The sequence below is a fragment of the Mesocricetus auratus genome, unplaced genomic scaffold (assembly GCF_017639785.1).
Source record: "Mesocricetus auratus isolate SY011 unplaced genomic scaffold, BCM_Maur_2.0 Super-Scaffold_100031, whole genome shotgun sequence".
NCBI lineage: Eukaryota > Metazoa > Chordata > Mammalia > Rodentia > Cricetidae > Mesocricetus > Mesocricetus auratus.
Genome location: NW_024429212.1, coordinates 5582414 through 5602859, shown reverse-complemented (window position 1 = coordinate 5602859; position 20446 = coordinate 5582414). Strand labels below are relative to the sequence as shown.

The following is a 20446-nucleotide window of genomic DNA, read 5'->3' as shown; positions in this document are numbered from 1 at the left end:
TTTTAATTGGATCGTTTGGTGTTTTGGAGACTTGCTTCTTGAGTTCTTTGTAAATTTTGGAGATCAGCCCTCTGTCAGATGTGGGGTTAGTAAATATTTTTTCCCATTCTGTGGGCTGCCTTTTTGTCTTGCTGACTGTGTCCTTTGCCTTACAGAAGCTTCTCAGTTTCAGGAGGTCCCATTTATTAATTGTTGATCTCACTGTCTGTGCTACTGGTGTTATGTTCAGGAAGCTGTCTCCTGTACCAATTCGTTCAAGGGTACCACCCATTTTCTCTTCTAAGAGGTTCAGTGTGGCTGGATTTATGTTGAGGTCTTTGATCCATTTGGACTTAAGTTTTGTGCATGGTGACAGACATGGATCAATCCACATTCTTCTACATGCTAGCATCCAGTTATGCCAGCACCATTTGTTGAAGATGCTTTCTTTTTTCCATTATATATTTTTAGCTTCTTTGTCAAAGATCAGATGTTCATACATGTGTGGGTTAATATCAGGGTTTTCAATTCAATTCCATTGGTCTGCCTGTCTATTTTTGTGCCAATACCAAGCTATTTTCAGGACTATAGCTCTATAATAGAGCTTAAGGTCAGGGATGGTGATGCCTCTGGACGTTGCCTTGTTGAACAGGGTTGTTTTGGCTATCCTGGGTCTTTTGTTTTTCCATACAAATTTGATTATTCTTTCAAGGTCTGTGAAGAATTGTGCTGGTATTTTAATGGGGATTGCATTAAATCTGTAGATTGCTTTTGGCAGGATTGCCATTTTTACTACATTGATCCTACCTATCCAAGAGCATGGGAGATCTTTCCATTTTCTGAGGGCTTCTTTAATTTCTTTCTTTAAAGACTCAAAGTTCTTGCAATACAGGTTTGGTTAGCGTTACCCCAAGGTATTTTATGTTGTTTGTGGCAATTATAAAGGGTGATGTTTCTCTGATTTCTTTCTCAGGCCTTTTATCATCTGTATATAGTAGGGCTACTGATTTTCTTGAGTTGATCGTGTAGCCTGCCACTTTGCTGAAGGTGTTAATTAGCTGTAAGAGTTCCCTGGTAGAGTTCTTTGGGTCATTTATGTAAACTATCATATCATCTGCAAATAGTGAAAGTTTGACCTCTTCCCTTCCAATTTGTATCCCCTTGATTTCCTTTTGTTGTCATATGGCTCTGGCTAGAACTTAAAGTACAATATTGAAAATGTATGGAGAGAGTGGACAGCCTTGTCTTGATCCTGATTTTAGAGGAATCACGTTGAGTTTCTGTCCATTTAGTTTGATGTTGGCTGTTGGTTTGCTGTATATCGCTTTTATTATGTTTAGGTATGTACCTGTTATCCCAGATCTCTCCAAGACCTTTATCATAAAGGGGTGTTGGATTTTGTCACAGGCTTTTTCTGCATCTAGTGAGATGATCATGTGATTTTTGTTTTTCAGCTCGTTTATATGGTGGATTACATTGATGGATTTTCGTATGGTGAACCATCCTTGCATCCCTGGGATGAAACCTACTTGATCGTGGTGAATGATTGTTTTGATGTGTTCTTGGATCCGATTTGCCAGTATTTTATTGAGTATTTTTGTATCAATGTTCATGAGGGATACTGGTCTGAAGTTCTCTTTGTTAGTTGTGTCTTTGTGTGGCTTGGGGATCAAGATTATTGAAGCCTTGTAGAAAGAGTTTGGCAAAGACCCTTCTGCTTCTATTGCATGGAATACTTTGAGAAGAGTTGATATAAGCTGTTCTTTGAATTTCTGGTAGAATTCTGCACTGAGGCCATCTGGACCTGGGCTTTTTTTGGTTGGGAGACTTTTGATGACTGCTTCTATTTCCATAGGGGTTACAGGTCTATTTTAATTGTTTATCTGTTCTTGATTTAATTTTGGCAAGTGATAGCTATCTAGGAAGTCATCCATTTCCTTTAAATTTTTGAATTTTGTGGAGTACAGGTTTTCAAAGTATGACCTGATGATTCTCTGAATGTCCTCAGAGTCCGCTGTTAGGGGCCAGTCTCTCTTAACGAGGTCTGGGCACCTAGGACCTGGATGAAGGACAGGAGCTAGTGCTGCCGGGGTCATTGCAGTGTTGGCTTGTGGGGAGATTCTAGTGTGTTCTCAGGGGCGGGCATGTGTGGGTTCTGGGACTGATGAAAGTATTCAAGAATTACAGGAAAGGTGCTGTGGTTTTGAAATGACAACAAATGAGAGGATCATCGGTTTGTGCTCTTAGAGAAGGCCACAGCTGAGCGGCTCAACCAATTTGAAGGTTCAAGCAGACTGAGTCACTACCTGGTCCTTTTTCTGGCTCTCCCTCCTCCTCGCCAATATGGTAGAGAAAACATCCATATTAGAGAATATGAGTAATTATGAACAAAAATTTAAAAATGCATCTACATTATGGTCCTTTTGATGATGTCAGATAGAAATGAAGAACATGTAATAGACTATATAGAAAAGGGCATCTCGGTGCTGGAGAGATGGCTCAGAGGTTAAGAGCACTGACTGCTCTTCCAGAGGACTTAGTTCAATTCCCAGCAACCACATGGTGGCTCACAACCATCTGTAATGAGATCTGGTGCCCTCTTCTGGCACATGCAGACAGAACACTGTATACATATAAATAAATCTTTAAAAAAAGAAGAAAAGGGCATCTCGGCTCAACTGTTTGAAGCTCCTGCCTCATAAGAGAACAAGCGTTTGCTGTTCCCAGGTTTGGAGGATGGAAGTCTAAGGTTGGGTGACCCCTGTCTGGCTTCTGTCAAGGGTCTTGTCTTAATGTTCTATTACAGTGAAGAGACACCATGACCTGTTGTAGGAATTAGCAGAGTCTCTGTGTCTGGGGTAGACATTAGAATGAATAGTCTTCACGGTATCCAGGGTAAACATTAGAGTGGATAGTTGTTTTCTAGAAGTGCTTTGACTTTGAAGAATCATTGTGGAAAGCAGTGATTATCTTAGGAGATTTGTAGAATTGTTTTTCTGAAGGGTCGTTACAGCCTTTGCACGACTGGTCACAAGAAGCCTCTAGCACAGCTGAGTCAGGGCTGGAGAGGTGGCTCAGTGGTTAAGAGCACTGGCTCCTTTTTCCAGAGGCCCTGAGTTCGATCCCATCAATCAAATGGTGGCTCACAACCATCTGTAATGAAGTCTGGTGCCCTCTTCTGGCTTGCAGGCATTCATGAAGACAGAACATTATATATATAATAAATATTAAAAAAGAAAAAAAAAAGACTAGAGTCATGAGGGCACGTGATGCTTTCCTTTAGAGATACACACAGATTAAGAAACCTTGGTATGATGAAATAATATATATCTAAAGACTTCAATCTCATTCTAATATGGTGCCAACATTTTGAGGGACTAAGCTTTGCGTGATAAAGGTTTTGTTTGTTTTGTTTTGAGACAGAGTTTCTCTATGTACCTTGGTTGGCCTGTACTCAGAGTAGTCTTGAACTCATGGTAATCCTCTTGACTCAGCATAATGCTAGGATTACAGGGTTATACCACCATATCAAACTTGAAACAAAATTTTAAATTGACTATGGAACATATTTGTCCATTAGTTTAAAATACTCCAGAGTCTTTCATTCTTGGAAGAGCAGTTCATTTGATATTTGAACTACTGTAGTAGTTTGGATGTCATTGACCCCCATAATCTCACAAGGAGTGGAACCATTAGGAGGTGTGGCCTTGTTGGAGGAAATGTGTTACTGTGGAGGTGGGCTTGGGGTCTCATATATGCTCAAGATACTGCCCAGTGACTGAGTTGACTTCCTGTTGCCTTAAGATGTAGGACTCTCAGCTACTTCTCCAGCACCATGTCTGCCTGCCTGCTACCATGATGATAATGGACTGAACCTCTGAAGTGTAAGCCTGAATTAAATGTTTTCCTTTATAAGAGTTGCGGTGGTCATCGTGTCTCTTTGCAGCAACAGAAACCCCAAGACAGTTATGAAATAGTTAATAACTTTATTGACATACCGAGGACGGGTGTTTGAGCCTAGCTTGTTGGGGCTGCCGGAACCCAGGCTTTTATCCAGAATTTTCTGGTTAAATGTACAGCCTAGGAAACAGCCAGAGAGGTGACAACTGCTAATTTCTCCATACAAAGATATGATAGTTTGAATGTAATTGGCCCCTATAAGCTCATAGGGTGTGGCACTATTAGGAGGTGTGACCTTGTGGGAATAGGTGTGATCTTTTTGGAGGAGGTGTGTCACTGTGAGAGTAGAATTTGAGGTCTCTTTTACCCAAGCTTCCCTCAGTGTGACTTTCAAATCATCTCCTGTTTCCTTCTGATCAAGATGTAGCCAGTATCGTGTCTGCGTGCACACCACCATGCTCCCTGCCATGATACTGGACGGAACTGTTTTCCTCTAAGAGTTGCTGTGGTTATGGTGTCTCTCCACAGCAATAGAAACCCTAATGAAGACAGATTCACACCTCTCACTGATCACAGCTGGACAGACTTTGGTACCTGCTCCTCTTGCTTAACTCATGGTTGCTCCTCATGGTTCTTAACTATACGTCCTCCCTGTGACCCCCATATATGTATCTTCCCTACACTGCAGTTGTAGCTGCCTCAGAACTCTAGTCACACATGGAGAGAAACAGCCTGTTTCTCAGTCCTGCCCCTACCTCAAAAGCCCCGTGATTGACTCTTAGATTTACTTTTTGGGTCAGACATAGCATGGTCTCATCACCCGTGGCCTTAGGTGTGGGAGGAAAGAGAGTAGCCACAATTGCCCCTTCATTAGAGACAAGGGAAGGTGTCTCTTCTCTCCCAGGAAAACCTGGCCATATCTCTCCCAAGGTTCCCCTGTCCACACCCCTGGGGGGTCTCTGAAACGTAGTTAAGATGGTTAAGGCTATTGAGTGCTGGGATTCTTACTTGTATTTCAGATATGAACTTTTTTCTTGGTTTAGCTTCAATCATTCAGGGGCTAAGAAGCAAGCCCTGTCTATCAGAAGCAAAGGAATGGACTTTGGCAGATCACAGGCCCCCTTCCCCTACCACACTTACACACATAGAGCCAATGAAGAGGAAAGTATTGAAAGCAGAAGTCCGTGCCAATCAAGGGTTATATAATTGCCATCTAGTTTCCAGTCTCACATCCTTGTAAACTAAATAAATGTGTAGCCTTTCCTTCAGGGGGAGTAGAAATAAGTCACAAAGTCACCAGCAACTCCAGGGTTCCAATCTCTACTAAAATGTGCCAGATGTAAGAAGCAAAGCTAAGATGCTCTCTCTCTCTCTCTCTCTCTCTCTCTCTCTCTCTCTCTCTCTCTCTCTCTCTCTCTCTCTCTCTCTCTCTCTCTGTCTCTCTCTCTCTCTGTCTCTCTGACTGTAGTTTGGCTCTCTCAATACTTCCACCCTTAAAATGTAATTCAGGGGAAGGGTCAAGCCTTGGTCAGAAGCACACAATCATAAGGAAATGCAGACAAAGTATACTGAGTTATTTTTTTCCTTCCTTTATTTATAAAGAACACAACTTTGACACAGACAAAAAATGCCAACACACTCCGAAGTCCACTAACAACAGAAACAACAAAATGGGAGAGCGACAGGACCCATTACAGCTGCCTGTGGCCCACACTGAGGGACACTGGGAACAGTGCCTCCAATAGGCCATCCCACCGAAGACACAGGAGACAAGTCTTGAGAACACAGGAGCTCCCACAAGGCTGAAAAGTGACCCGTTTAGTCTTCAGCATCATCAAACTGTCCTGTTTCAAAGACCATCTTAGAATAATGCGGTATCAGTGGAGGTGGATGGTGCCAACTGGGGTCATACATCATGTCTCCTTGTGGGGCACAGCACACCCAGGGTTTAATCTCTTGAGAAATGCTCCCCTGGATGTCATCAGCATCTGCAGACAGTTTCAAAGGACAGATTAAAGCAAGGAGGGAAAGTGAGTTTGGATTGCACAAAAAAAAAATGTCTAAAGAGAAGACTTGCAATTATTTTAATAACAGACACACATGCGTGCGCACGCACACACATACCCCTCCTCTCCTGAGGACACACACAAGGTACTTTGAACAACCCATTTATCCTTCTCAGCGTTCTCGCAAGTGAAAAGGCAAACAAATGGATAGAGAGCACTAATGTCTGCACAGCTCAACGCAAAGCCTTTAGCAGGGAATTTCCTTGTGAAGACAAATTGACACATTGTGGAGTCAGTGGAATTTGTTTTTAATATAAAAAAAGAAGCAGAAATTCCAGACCTGGATCAAAGGTGAAACTGAGCTCACATACGTGATCCTAGTCCCAAACCATGTGTCTGGGGCAGTGTGAGGGAGGGTCTGAGGCACTGGGGCTCGCCCCAGGCACTCCCTACCTACCGTAAGGGTTCCCTTGGTCTGCTCTCAGCTCCAGGTCCCAGTCCTCACTGAAAAGGTCAGCAGCCTGTTCCACGGGTGGACCTTCTGACAGCTCCCAGGCGTACAGCTCCCCATCGGCTTCCTTCTCCTCAGCAAAGCTGTCCTCTTCCAAACTCGGGCCCTCGTCGTGGGCAGGAATGCTCTGGGCTCCACTGGCTATGAAATCAAGAAAAGGAAGTTTTAAAAATTGATAAAATTGAAGGAGTTATGCTTGTAATTTTCTGCTAGCCTTCTAAGAGGGAGTAAAAAAAATGGAGACATTGCTCTTTACCTACTTGAACAGTTACGATATTTAATTTATATTTTAGAAATGAGGTGATCATTTTCTTCCAATAAGATGTTTGTCATAAACAAGACCACTGAGTACGGAGGGCCATGCACAGACAGTGTTTTCAGGTCATTTACAAGTCACTGAACCCAAGGACTCTGGCAAGTGATGCACTTTTAATACTCAAGCCAGGGTCTCACTTTCCTCTTTAAAGCCTATTAATAGCTAGTACAAAGGGAAACAGAGAACAGGGCCCCTCGGGTCCCCATGCTCTTCCTCCTGAACTCAGAAAAGCTTCTCGGAAATGCAACACAGCCTGTGGAAGGACAGTAGACCTCCTGTGGTGATGTCAGGGCTGAGGTAAGGAGTAACTGGCCTGAAATAGCTGTGGTGTTCAGGCTGTCACAACCATCTTATAAAACAACAAACACATCTAAGAGCCTGGAACCTGGAGACAGGTTACCTTAGTTCAGATCTGCTCTGCCAAATACTAACGGTGCCACTGAACTGATTCCTCAATAACTTAAACACAGAATTACCGCATGCACCAGCAATTCCACTCATAACAGTACATCCAGAAGAACTAAAAACAGTTCAAACAAACAAAAAAAAAGTTCCCTGCAACACCATTCACAGTCACCACATGTCATCAGTGGATGAATGGTCAACAAGTGCCGTCTACCCAATGGTGGAACCGGTCACCGGAGTGAGTGATGGGGCTGCCACATGAATAGACCTTGGAAATGTGCTGAGTTGAAAGAAGCCAGACACAAGAGACCAAGCATTGTACAATTCCATTTACTGTACATTCACAGTTGCTTGTTCATAACAGGTAATCATTAGGAGGGGAAAAAGCTGATCAGTAGTTAGGGGCTCAGGGACTAGAGAGTGGAGAGCGTCTACTCACAGATACAGGATTTCCTTTTAGGGTCATGAAAATATTCTACAATTAGTGGTGACAACTGGACAACACTGTCACTGGGCTGAATACCACCAGACTGTACACTTTAATACAGCTAAATGGTAACTTTTTAGTACAAATCTTTTGCCACATTTTAAGACTTGATTGTGTGTCTCATCAGTAAAATAGTAAGCAGGCTGTTAAGCTTATTTAGGGGAAAGGAGACACTGGGGATTGTGCCCGAAATACAGTGAGTACTTAGCATCTCCCAGCTGCTACAATTACACCCATCCCCTGCTTGATCTACGGGCAATTACTTTCTTCCAGGACAGAACAGCACATCACACGTGTCCACTAAGCATGGTAAAAGGGGACTGGATTTCTTATTTATTTAACTATAATTACACAGGGGCTAGTGGCTAGTGCATTATTTATCTTCTCATGCAACCCTAAAACCAACCCTAGGGGTATCATCAGCCCATTTTACAGATGCAGAAAGGCTAAGTGACTTTATTTTTCACTATGGATTTTTTTCATGCAAGTCCGAGGACGATAACCTGGACCTGAAACCATTTTTCCAGGGACATACTCTGTGTGCTTTTCAGTGCCCCGTGTCGTCCCTCCCAGTGAAATGGGGTGGTCTGCAGCTTCCAAATGCAGGGTCCCATGGGAACAATGGCAAAGAGGACTGGCCAGCAAGAACGGGTACCCGAGGCTGTTTACTCTCCACCTCTTCCAGAATCCACCCAGTCTCTGCTGTCTACTTGCCTAGTCGATCCATGGGCATCTCAGGCTCTGTCTCCCGGCCAGAGAGGTCAGCTGCGGCAAAGCCAGCCTGAAGAAGAAGAGATCATTACCAGGAACTCAGGCATCTGGGACATGTCATCACCTTGACGCTCTGAGTCCACCGTCCCACGGTGCCCTTCATACTGCGGGGCCTGCACCTGCTGGTGACGACTCAGCAAGGCTAGAGAGAGCGGGGCCTGTAGACATCACCCCAGCAATGTTTCTCCACCCAGACCACTGGCAAGAGGCCAACTGACAGCTGCCATTTTGCTCTCATCCGGGCCCTCTTCAGAAGTCTGGGTACCAGGACCTCTCCATGATCAGAGACCCTAGAGCCAATCTGGACAGCTTCTGGGTCCCAGGGTTTGCAATTCCAGGTCTGTCTATAAGCCTTTTCCTCTATCATTTTAACAGCTCTAATCATTCTTTTTGCTTGACCAGGAATGGTAGCTGTTTCCTGCACCTGCCACTCCTTTGCAAACCTTCCCCTCTTCAGTTACTTGGCCTCATATCTAACAGCTCCTTTTTTTACATTTTATGTTCACTGGTGTTTGCCTGCATGCGTGTCTGTGTGAGGATGCTGGATCCCCTGGAACTGGAGTCAAAGACAGCTGGGAGCTGGCACGTGGGAGGAGGGAATCAAACATGGCCCTCTGGAAGAGCAGCCGGCACTCCAACTGCTGAGCCATCTCCCCGATTCCTTCCAGTGGTGTCTCCCGAGTGCTATGTGGGAAACCAGAGTTAGTTCCTACACAGTGAAAGGAACACTTAAATCCCCACTGCCAACCATGACTTCACAGTCCCCCAAACTTTATTGTCCTCAAGATCTCTCTCCAATGAAACCAGTTAATGTCCATAGCTTGAATGATTCGGCCGGATTTCAATGAGCCCTGCCATGCACTCAGGGTGTGACCCCTGGAAACTGGGGGGTGGTTATTCTGACCTTGCAGGGATCCTATGTTAACAGAACATATATGAAAACACCTAATCAGACTGGAGATGTAGCTCAGTTGGTAGTGTTTGCTTAGTATGCTCAAAGCCCCAGGCTGATTTTCCAGCACTACATAAAAGCAAGCATGGTGTCACATACTAGTAATCTCAGCGTTTGGGGAGTGGGGGATCAGAAGGTTCAAGGTCCTTCTTGGTCACAGAGTGAGCTCCTGGGCTACATGAGACCCTGCCTCCAAAGGCAACAACAACAACAAAACCACCTTTAGATTGCAGAAAACGTTTCTTTGACTTAAGTTCATTTTATTTTTTAAAAGTTTTTATTTATTTACATATTTACTTACATACATTTGCTGTGTGAATGTAGGCAGAGGAGGTGTTGGAGCCCTTGGAGAGGGAGGTGGCTCTGAGCCACCTATTGTGGGTGCTGGGAACCAAACCATCGCCATGTCTCCAGTCTTACACGACCTTTTCATCACATTCCTACCTGTACTTAGCACACGGCCTAGTTAGCATTCATTATCCAGTCATGCTGGCCCTTTAATGATTCAATTCCACCTCCTTGGTCAGTGATGAACCATAACCACAATTCACTGCTGTCCCCCAAGGTGTTGGAGCAAAAGGCTGCAATGCAGCCTTTTCCTATGACCCTAGAGCTTGGGCCCTGGGGCAGGCCTTGTACCGGAAGAGATATACTATGTTCAAGCAAGTCGGTGAACGTGAGAGGCAACATCGCTCCATTTCTGACCTCCAGGCCTTTGGAGGGCCACCGCCCTCTCTAACAAAATTAATGCCCTCCTCCTCTGCAAAACTAATTTCCTTTGCGAATCTCTTGCTAGCGCTGCTGCAAGTTCCTTCTTGGATGCTCAAGCAAGCATTCCATTCATGCACCCAATTAGCATATACGTTGTGTCAGGCACAAGGGATGCCTTCTGGTAAACAGAAAGCCTACAGTCAAGCTCGCTGTAGAGGTGGACGCTGACTAAGGGCGAGTCATAGGAAAAAGCTGTATCGCACCCACTTGAAAAAGAAGTTTCTGGAAACCCCGTATCACCAGGGGCCTTTCCGTTTCATCAAATGGGAAAAAGAACCGGTGACATCTAACGTCCAAGGTCAGCTGCACATCCCCACCAACGGCCAGAGGTCCTCAAGGTTAAAAAAAAAATCCGTTTCCTCGCCGCTCCCACCTGACCCGGCCCCCAGCTCCACCTTCCCTCCATTCCTGCCGCAGAGGCTCCGGAGCAGCCTCGGTTTCCCTCTCTCTCCCTCCAGTGCCCGCTACAACCCGGGGTCCCCGCGCCCTCCTGCCGTTACCGGCCAGGCTCTGCGCGTGCTTGGGGTGGAGAGGGGGGAGACGGCGTTTCCCGGGTGAGCGGCCTTCCCGCAGCGCGCGAGCCCCGCGGCTTCCAGCCCGGGGGGTCGCAGGCGCCCGCGCCCCCCACCCCGTGGCGCTCACCTCCGCGCTGGGGACCTGCCTCGCACTCGGCTCGCCGGACCCCTGACCGGTGGCCTCCTGAGGGTCCATGCCCCGCCGCCCACAGCTAGGCGACCGGGGACGCTCCGGCACGTGACGGCCGCCAGGCTGCAGAGGGGCCAATCGGCGCGGCGCTGCCACCGAGGGGGCGGGGCGGCGCAGGGGCAGCGGCGCCGGACGACACGCCCACCTGCGTCCTGCGGGGACCACAGGCTCCCGAGCTCTTTCTGACAGCCCTGGTTTAGAGCCTTAGGGCGAGCTGGGCACTGTGCCTTCCCCGTCGCACTATTAAACGACCAGAGTCCACCCGATAGCTTAGAAAGCCCATCACTTTTCACTCCACCCCATCACAAGGTGTTCCAGATTTCAGGCTGCACCTGGACCACAGCATCCAATAATGAGTAAAATAACTCAGCAGCCTGGAGACTTGTCAACTTGGCTTAATGATCGCTTTTGAAGTCAACGTGCTACCCAGAAACGTTCTGGGTTTGTGTTATAGAACTTGGAAGCCACAACCTGTGCTCCAAGTAAGTAATGTGACTACGTTGCGTAAGTCTCCATTTCCTTCTTCCCACGATTAGTTTGACTGAACCTGACTTGGGGCTCAGATGGTGACCTCCGAGTTCAATATCAGTTGGGCAGTAGAAGTTGATCAAATCTCCATCCTTCAACGGGTAATGTCTCCAATCTAGTTATTTCCCCATTGCCTCGGAGACATAAGTCAGCAGCTAGCTGCAGGCAGAGTGTACATGAGTGTATGTACGTTTGTATGGATGTATGGCTGGCTGGCTAGATCTGAATGACCTAGCTCTCCCCGAACGGCCTAAACTCCAGCAACAAACTAGTTGGAGGCATGGTTATCAGGAAAGCTGGGATTCCTTGCTCATCAAGTCACCTTAAATAGTATGTTGACATAAGGCATTAAGCATCTTTTTTATTCAGGTAAAAACTGATTCATAATATGTTGTTCTTTTTTCTTTACATAGTCTTTCCTATAGAGGATGGAGGATGTCCAGTTTATGTGTGTTCTGTTCCTTTGTCATTTCTTCAACTCTTAACAGACTCCCAAGTCAGCACTGCCCAGGGAATCTTCTGCAATGGTAGAAATTAAAGCTCTTGATCTATGCTGTCACTATGGTAACCATGTGTTTACTGAACATTTAAAATATGGTCAATGTGAAAATAAACACAATTATTTAATTTCAGATATAAATTAATGAATGTGGCCATCACAACTAATTTTAACTATGAATTGGTTATGTATTTTTATAATATGCAATAGGGAGGACTGTATACAGCAATACAATAACCCAAGTGTGGCCCGAGGTCACGATAGGGTGTCTCTCTTAGTCACTCTTCTATTGCTGTGAAGAGACACCATGGCCACGGCAACTCTTACAAAAGAAAGCACTTAATTTGGGCTTGCTTACAGTTTTGGAGGTTCACTCCCTTACCGTCATGGCAGGAAGCATGGCGACAAGCATGAAAAGCATGGTACTGGAGTAGTTGACAGCTACCTTCTGATCTGCAAGCAGAGAGAGAGAGACACTGGGCCTAGCACCTGACTTTAGAAACCTCAACGCCCACCCCCAGTGACACACCTCCTCCAGCAAGGCCACACGCCTAACCTTTCTAATCCTATCAAAGAATTCCCCTTCTTGGTGACTGAACATTCAAATACGTAACCCAGTGGGACCACATTATTTAAATCAGCTCGGGTCTTCATTGCTCTCCACCTTTAACTTGAGTTAGCATCTCTCACTAAACCTGCAATTCATTGATTAGGCAAGACTAATTGTCTCAGGGGTCCTCCAGTCTCCATTTCTCCAACTCTCTGTTATAAGACTTTTTGCTGGTGATCCAAACTCAGGTCCTCATTCTTGTATGCTAAGCATTTACTTACTGAGCCATCTCCTAGCCATCATCATCTCACTGGCCATCATCATCTCCTAGTCATCATCATCTCCCTAGTCATCATCATCTCCCTAGTCATCATCATCTCCCAACCATCATCATCTCCCAACCATCATCATCTCCCTAGTCATCATCATCTCCCTAGTCATCATCATCTCCCTAGTCATCATCATCTCCTAGTTATCATCATCTCCCTAGTCATCATCATCTCCCAACCATCATCATCTCCCTAGCTATCATCATCTCCTAGTCATCATCATCTCCTAATCATCATCATCTCCCAACCATCATCATCTCCTAGCCATCATCATCTCCTAGTCATCATCATCTCCCTAGTCATCATCATCTCCTGGCCATCATCATCTCCTAGTCATCATCATCTCCCTAGTCATCATCATCTCCTAGTCATCATCATCTCCCTAGTCATCATCATCTCCCAACCATCATCATCTCCCTAGCCATCATCATCTCCTAGTCATCATCATCTCCCAACCATCATCATCTCCCTAGTCATCATCATCTCCCAGCCATCATCATCTCCTAGTCATCATCATCTCCCTAGTCATCATCATCTCCTGGCCATCATCATCTCCCAACCATCATCATCTCCCAGCCATCATCATCTCCCAACCATCATCATCTCCCAGCCATCATCATCTCCCAACCATCATCATCTCCTAGTCATCATCATCTCCCTAGTCATCATCATCTCCTGGCCATCATCATCTCCTAGTCATCATCATCTCCCTAGTCATCATCATCTCCCTAGTCATCATCATCTCCCAGCCATCATCATCTCCTAGTCATCATCATCTCCCTAGTCATCATCATCTCCTAATCATCATCATCTCCCTAACCATCATTATCTCCCAGCCATCATCATCTCCCAACCATCATCATCTCCCAGCCATCATCATCTCCCTAGTTATCATCTCCCATTTAACATTCTGGAATAGTTTCCTTCCACTAATACAAAAACTATAATAATGCCTTAAGGCATAGAACAATGGTTCTCAACCTATGGGTCATAGCTTCTAGGAAACCTCTAGCTCCAAAAAAAATTTACATTATTATTCATAACAGTAGAAAATTACAGTTAGGAAGTAGCATCAAAAATAATTTAATGGTTGGGGGGTCACCACAACATGAGGAACTGTATTAAAGGGGTGCAGTATTAGGAAGGTTGAGAACCACTGGTTTAGAACTATTTTTTTATTAAAGTTTGGGTTTGTGATCATTTGTGGATGCAAGTGAAAATAATATTATATTAGTAAATGTAAGCTATTTAAGTAGACCAGGAAGTTTGACATAATTTAGTAAATTATTAGAAGCAGGAAGTAAATTCAAATCTTGACCCTCAAAGCCATCATCACTTAATATTAGATGCCACTCTAGGATGCTCTCTCAAAAAGACAAGCACGTCCTAAAGAGAACAAAATGCAAATGGATCAGCTTACATATGTGTGGTTTTAGGTGTTCAGTATTCTCAAAATTATGGCTGTCCAGGATCTCTTGAGTCTCAGCTATAGCATTGGCTGAGTCTTTGAGCAATGCAGTCCCAGCTTTCGCCATCTCTGTAGCATCCCCAGAGAAGTCACAGTGTAGCTTGTGCATATGTATGTGTGTGGATATGTGGATATGTTTGTGAACATATATATTCATGTATGTGTATATGCTTATATTTATGTGTGTGCAATTCATATATTTATGTGTGTGTACATGAGAACATTTATGTGTATACTTGTGTGTATTTATGTCTATATGCATACATTTGTGTGTATACTGTATATTTATGTGTGCACATATACATATATATTTATGCATGAGCACGTGTTCACATCTACGTTTGTATATGACATGGATGTGTTTATGTGTACACATGTATATTTATATGTGCTTATGTGTATATTCATGTGTGTACATGTGTACATTCATGTGTATATGTGTATATTCATGTTGTACATGTCTATAATTCTGTGGGTGTATACGCATATATATGTTTGTGAGTGAATATTTGTGTTTATGTGTGTGCACATATGTATATTTGCTTCTGTACACATATATGTATATTTGTGCATACATGTGGGTGTTTATATGTACATGTATATATCTATGTGTGCATACATGTTTATATTTATGTGTGTACATGTGTATACCTACATATATTTATTATGTGTGTGTACATGTATGTTTAACTGTGCATATATATGCTTTTTGTTTACATGCATATATACTATGTGTATGTGTGTATTTATATGTGTGTACAATTATATACATGTGTATACATGTATAAGCTTATGTGTGCAAAGGTTAAGTGTGGGTATTTACATGTTTATGTTTATGTGTGCATATATGTATATTTATGCACTTATGCATATTTATGTGTATGCATATGTACATTTTTGTGGGTGTCTTAGAGTCTCTTTTGCTGTGATGAAACACCATGACCAAAACTAACTCGAGGAAAGGCTTTATACGGCTCACACTTCAACATTGCAGTTTATCATTGAAGGAAGTCAGGATCCTGGAGGCAGGAGCTGATGCAGAGGCTGTGGAGGGAAAACACTTACTGGCTTGCTCCCCATGGCTTGCTCAGCCACCTTCTTATAGAACCCAGGATCAGCAGCCCAGGGATGGCACTACCCACCATAGGCCCCCTCCCACGCTGATTACTAAATGAGAATGCCTTGCAGCTGGATCTCGTGGAAACAATTCCTCATCTGAGACTCCTTCCTCTGAAGACTATGCTCCTGTCAAGTCCACACAGGAAACCGCATGGTACAGTGAGTTAACACGTATAGATTTAAAATTCTAATCCTAACTTTATCCTCCAAACCTAATTTAAACCCTAATCCAGAACCCTAACATAAACCCTGATCCCTTACTCTAACCCTAACCACAACCCTTACACTAACCCTAAACCTAATCTTCACTTTAACCTTAATTGTGTCTAACCCTAACTCTAGTGCTAACTCTAACCCACTGTAACCCTAATCCCTAGCCTAACCCTAACCTCTAACCCTAACCCACTGTAATCCTAACCCCTAGCCTAACCCTAATCCCAAACTCTAATCCTAACTCTAATTCTAATTCCAACCCCCAGTAGAGTACAACTTTCCAGAATTATCTGCATTTTAGCTTTTCTGTCTTTTCATTGCTTGGCGTGCTTCTTCATCTTTGTGATGGACAATACTTCATCTCATCTAGGTGAACCATACTTTGGTCATTCCTAACTACGAGATGTCTCCATTGCTTCCCTATTTCAGCCATTCTGATTAATACTCCTGTAATCAACCTTTGTTTTCTGTGTAGATATTAGCTTGCAACTTGTTTACATAAGTAGCAAGGATATGATTGCTAGGATCTTATGGTAAGAATTTGGCAAAAAAAAAATAGGGACAGAGCTGAAACATCAAGGTTAATTTATAAATCTAGTTTTTAAAGTAAGTCGGCACACCTTCTGTCTTACCCGGCTTCGTCTATCAAACAGCTCATGGGTAGGGGATGGCATAGGAACTTATGAATGGAACAGGAGAGGAGGCTATAAAGTTCGTTTGAGAGGATCTACACCGCATGGTTCTGTGCTCCAGGGGCTCTTCCACGGCTCACTGGCCAACTTCCATTCCTGGGAGTGCCTTCCTTGTCTTAATAAGTGTCTCTGTTTCTGCTCTGAGCATGTATTCCTGATGCAGTCCCTTTCTCAAAGGCCCACTTAATTTAGATTCTTAGCTTAGCACTTCTAAGCATCCCTGGGAACGGGGACCCCCTCCCCATGGGAACGGGGACCCCTCCCCACACTCCACAAAAAGATTCCTGGAGATTCAGGAGCTTATTCTCCAACTTTGTAAATCAGGCATCAGACCACAATGGTGGACACACCAATTGAGCATAGAGATCCGTATTTACAACCGCTAATACAGGCCCCTTCTTTTTCCTTGTTGGCTGAGTAAAGAGGCAGGTACGATCTTACATGCACTTAAGTGTATCTACTTCTCAACAACCTCTAAAAATGAACTGTCCTATTTCATTTCTTGCAACATCTTTCCCCTGACACTCTATAGTCTAGCTATCTGACCATTTATGTCAAAAGGCCACCATGCTTTGTTCTTCCGTATTGGGGCATTTAAACAGCAAATAGACAGTTCACCAGTAGGGGAACAAGCTCTATTCATAACTATCACAGGAAGCATATCTCCAAAGGGAGGACTAGTAGGTGGGTTTCTTTCTACTCTTGTCTGTTGCTGTATTGCTTGTCTGTCAGAGTGGTGGGCTACTGTTCTCTAACTGCCTGAATATCTCTTCTGATGTCTTCTGCACTCAAGCGAGTTCTGCTTAAGGATAGCTCTCCAATGATCGCAATAGCTGATTATTGTGAAGCTAGCAGCTTCTGCCAGCCACTCTGGCGGCAAATTCATTGTGTAAAGTGCTAATTTTAGTGCCATCTTGTGTGTGGCTGGAGATCTTTTCTCGTAGGAGATGTTTCGGACCACTGGCACCTCTGACAACAGATTCGTGTTAGGCTCCTCCACAACAGAGCACAGACGTGTCTAATTTTACTCCAGGAACCGCTCCAGTCTTCCAGTCCCAGAACTGCAAGGTAATACATACAGTGCTTTAAGCAATACAGTTCACTGGGGCTATTACAGCGGCCACAGGAAACCAACAACACATCGCTCAGGGGACTTCTTTTCCTTCCTGACTTCTTATCGTGATTACATTAACTTACTGATTTGTACATGAGACAATAGGTTCAACTATGAAGAGATATCTGATATCTGCTGACCCTCTAAACAGTTAAATCCAAGTACATTTCTAAGTAATGCCCAACACTAAACCATTCAACTTAAGACAAATGATTAATTATAAAATATATATATTTTTTCTCCAAGACTTTAGATAAAGTGTAAGAATTGCAATCCAATTTTATATCAAAACCATAGAAACAGGCTCAAACTTTGCTTCTTCACAGCTTCAGGGAGGAAGCAGAAAGGGTACCATAGCCATGTGAGGACAACAGAGCTGAAGCCTCCAACAGTGTGGTTTGCTGGTTTGGTCACACTGGGTTCTGCCATCTAAGCCTGCACCTTATAGTCAGTCATCTTTGTCCTGTAGCTTCTCTAAGAAATAAAATTGTTTCTGAAAACACATTTCCTGGAGACTTAAAGACTAATGCTGTGAGCAGAGAGCTCTGAGCTGTTTGACAAGAGCTGTGGCCCGTAAGCCTAGCCGTCAGTAGCTAATGCTGGCAACCACAAATCGATGCCATGTTTTGGCTGTCGCTTCTGATTTCCTGCAGCTTTAAGAAGGTCTGCGGCAGCACACGCCTTTAGTCCCATCACTCAGGAGGCAGAGGCAGGCGAATCTCTGTGAGCTCAAGGCCAGCCTGGTCTACAGAGCTAGTGCTGGGACAGGCTCCAAAGCCACAAAGAAACCCTGTCTTGAAAAAACAAGCCAACCAAACAAAAGAAGGTCCTCGGACAGAGGGTGACGTGCCTTCAACTTGTAAGCTAGCATGCATGGCTCATCCCTGTTTGATTCTTCAACAGTCAGTCACTAGCAGGCTTGATGGAAATCTGGCTCTGGCGTCGATCCATTTTGGTTGAATGTGCACCACAATTCAAATGTCAGCCCAGAGCTTCTCCTTTGGTGGAACAATGCTGTTCACCAGAAAGCCAGCTAAGTACTTCCTGCTTCCTAGACTAGCTAAGGAAAGAACTCACCTATGTTTGTGTCTGCCTACATAAAGCTACAGAGTGCTAAGATGTACTGGTGTTGAATAAAATAAAAACACCCAAACATTAATGAACTAATTTTGCCTTCTTGGTGAGGGCTTACATTCCACACTCTCTGATTCTTCTTGTAGTTTTTTGTGGTAAATGGAAGGAAAGCCCCATCACGTTCTGTGAAGAGGGAGGACCCCCCCCCATGGCACCAGACTCAGTTCTTAACTGGGGCTGCTTCCTGCAGGAATTGTTCAGAGCCCCAAAGACTGCATTGCACAAAGTCTGAAGACACAGAGAAGGACACCCACCCTTGCCGCGTTTCCTTCTGCCCAGATTGGAAGGAGGAACAAGCAGCACAGGGAAAGCCATTGTCTGGGGCACCTGGAAGGTAAACCCCACCCCCAATGCATGCTGACTGTGTGGGAGGGTAGATGGCACCCTGACACTCACCATAATAAAAATGCCACAGTCCTATTCCCCAGGGCAGCTGCCTTCCTTATATGGAGTGTGCGTGGAAGGGACAGAGATCTCCCTTCTGACCAGAGATTAAATTGCTCGTTATACATTATGCACATTGTCCAGGTGACAGCCATAAAAAAAGAACCAGAGTTCACACTTGGCATGCAAATTCACTCCATCTCCACTCAGTGTCAATAGGGAAATGATGTCACCTGTTCCCAACAGTGTCCCTGGCTTGCTCCCTCATTACCCCGATGCTGCTTCCGCTTGAGTTCTCTTACAAGGACTAGCCCCCAACAGTTCCATTTCTGTCCTACGTTTGTATTTTGTCCCTTTTATACATCACCTTAACTTGAATGTTGGGTTCCCGCCAAGAGTACTGCTCCTAAAAAGGCAGAGTTCAACGTGTGGCCCAGATCTCTTTGTATTCCTTTTGACAGAATAAGGAGCCTTCCTGTTGCTCACACATCCATTGGTGCTATGTCCTGATCTCATTGGCACAAGCACACGCAATTTCACTGAACTGTGTTCACCTCCTTTTGCGGGAGGTAGAAGGACAAAGGTGACATCAAAACCAAAGCCACGAGATACCACACCTGGGCCAGAGTTGGAGGACCGGCAGAAAGCTGTTTGCTATGTTTCAACATCGTTCTGCCCTAGAGCTGTTCCATCTTTCTCAATAAAAACACTGCCTAAAGCACACGACCATTTCCCTGTTTCCACAATGGAAGACCTTTTGGAAGCTGGTTGTGGGTCAGCACACAGGGACAGTCCATGCTTAGCTGCTGCGGAGAGTGGGCAGGCGTTACGTGCAGCATGTGCTGCACCTACACTTCCTTGCTCTGGAAAGTCATGTGTCCTACATGCCATGTGCGATGGCTAATCTGCTTGCCAATCTGCTTGCATTTAGAATTACTGGGCACATCTATACCGACTTCTCCTGGAAGGTTTAGCTCAGGAGGGAAGACACGCTCTGAATGCAGGTGTCACTAATTCCCAGCTGTGGTCCTGGCCTAAGGAGGACATGAGCTGAGCAATGGGAGTTCTCTTGGCTTCTTGATTGTAGGCACAATGTGAGCTGCTTCACATTCCTGCTGCCACGAGTTCCCCCATCACGATGGACCATAATGCCCTCTCAAACTGTGACCCCCAAATAACCCCCACTCCCTTAAGTTGCTTTGCCAGATGTCATGTCACAGCACTAAGAAAGTTAGCTAGTACAGTGTCCAAAGCATTGTGATTTTTGTCCTTGGTGTGTACTGGCACCATCCTGGCCAGGCTCTAGAACTGGTTGACTCCTAGAGTGAACCTCATTCACTCCAAGTGCATGTTGCTTAGTTACCCTCCCAGCCGCTACTAGTTTTGTGTGGAGTGTAAAATTAAAGACTAAGATGGAGTGTGGATTTCAGGAAGGTTGGAGCTCAGCTGTGGCTGTGGGTTAGGGTATGCTGATCCCATCAACTGTTGACAGCCTCAGAAAATAGCTTCACCTCTAATTCCTAAGGTGAGGGCAGGGACAGGGATCAAATCTTTCCTGGATGGGCAGGTAATGGTGGCACACACCTTTAATCCCAGCACTTGGGAGCCAGAGG

At 44.7% G+C, this 20446-nt stretch overlaps 1 protein-coding gene and 1 long non-coding RNA gene across 5 annotated transcripts; one reads left to right on the top strand and one right to left on the bottom strand.

Annotated features, from left to right (window-relative positions):
• Positions 1 to 5452: 5452 nt before the first annotated feature.
• Positions 5453 to 10868, bottom strand: Coprs (coordinator of PRMT5 and differentiation stimulator). 2 transcript variants are annotated; one of them, XM_005082613.4, is made up of 4 exons: positions 10741 to 10868; positions 8319 to 8385; positions 6343 to 6537; positions 5453 to 5867 (listed from the first exon to the last, which is right to left on the bottom strand). In XM_005082613.4, the coding sequence occupies exons 1-4, from the start codon at positions 10807 to 10809 to the stop codon at positions 5698 to 5700; spliced, it is 501 nt and encodes a 166-aa protein (XP_005082670.1). In that variant the 5' UTR covers positions 10810 to 10868; the 3' UTR covers positions 5453 to 5697. The 2 variants fall into 2 exon arrangements, with proteins under 2 accessions (XP_005082670.1, XP_040589541.1); XM_040733607.1 differs by lacking the exon at positions 10741 to 10868 and adding an exon at positions 9629 to 10261.
• On the top strand, positions 10830 to 19556 carry LOC121135183. 3 transcript variants are annotated; one of them, XR_005872398.1, is made up of 6 exons: positions 10842 to 11285; positions 15366 to 15450; positions 17132 to 17269; positions 18536 to 18544; positions 18640 to 18783; positions 19295 to 19556. It is a non-coding gene; the product is annotated as an uncharacterized LOC121135183 (long non-coding RNA). The 3 variants fall into 3 exon arrangements; XR_005872397.1 differs by having other exon boundaries at positions 10830 to 11285; positions 18536 to 18783; XR_005872396.1 differs by lacking the exon at positions 18536 to 18544 and having other exon boundaries at positions 10867 to 11285.
• Positions 19557 to 20446: the final 890 nt, after the last annotated feature.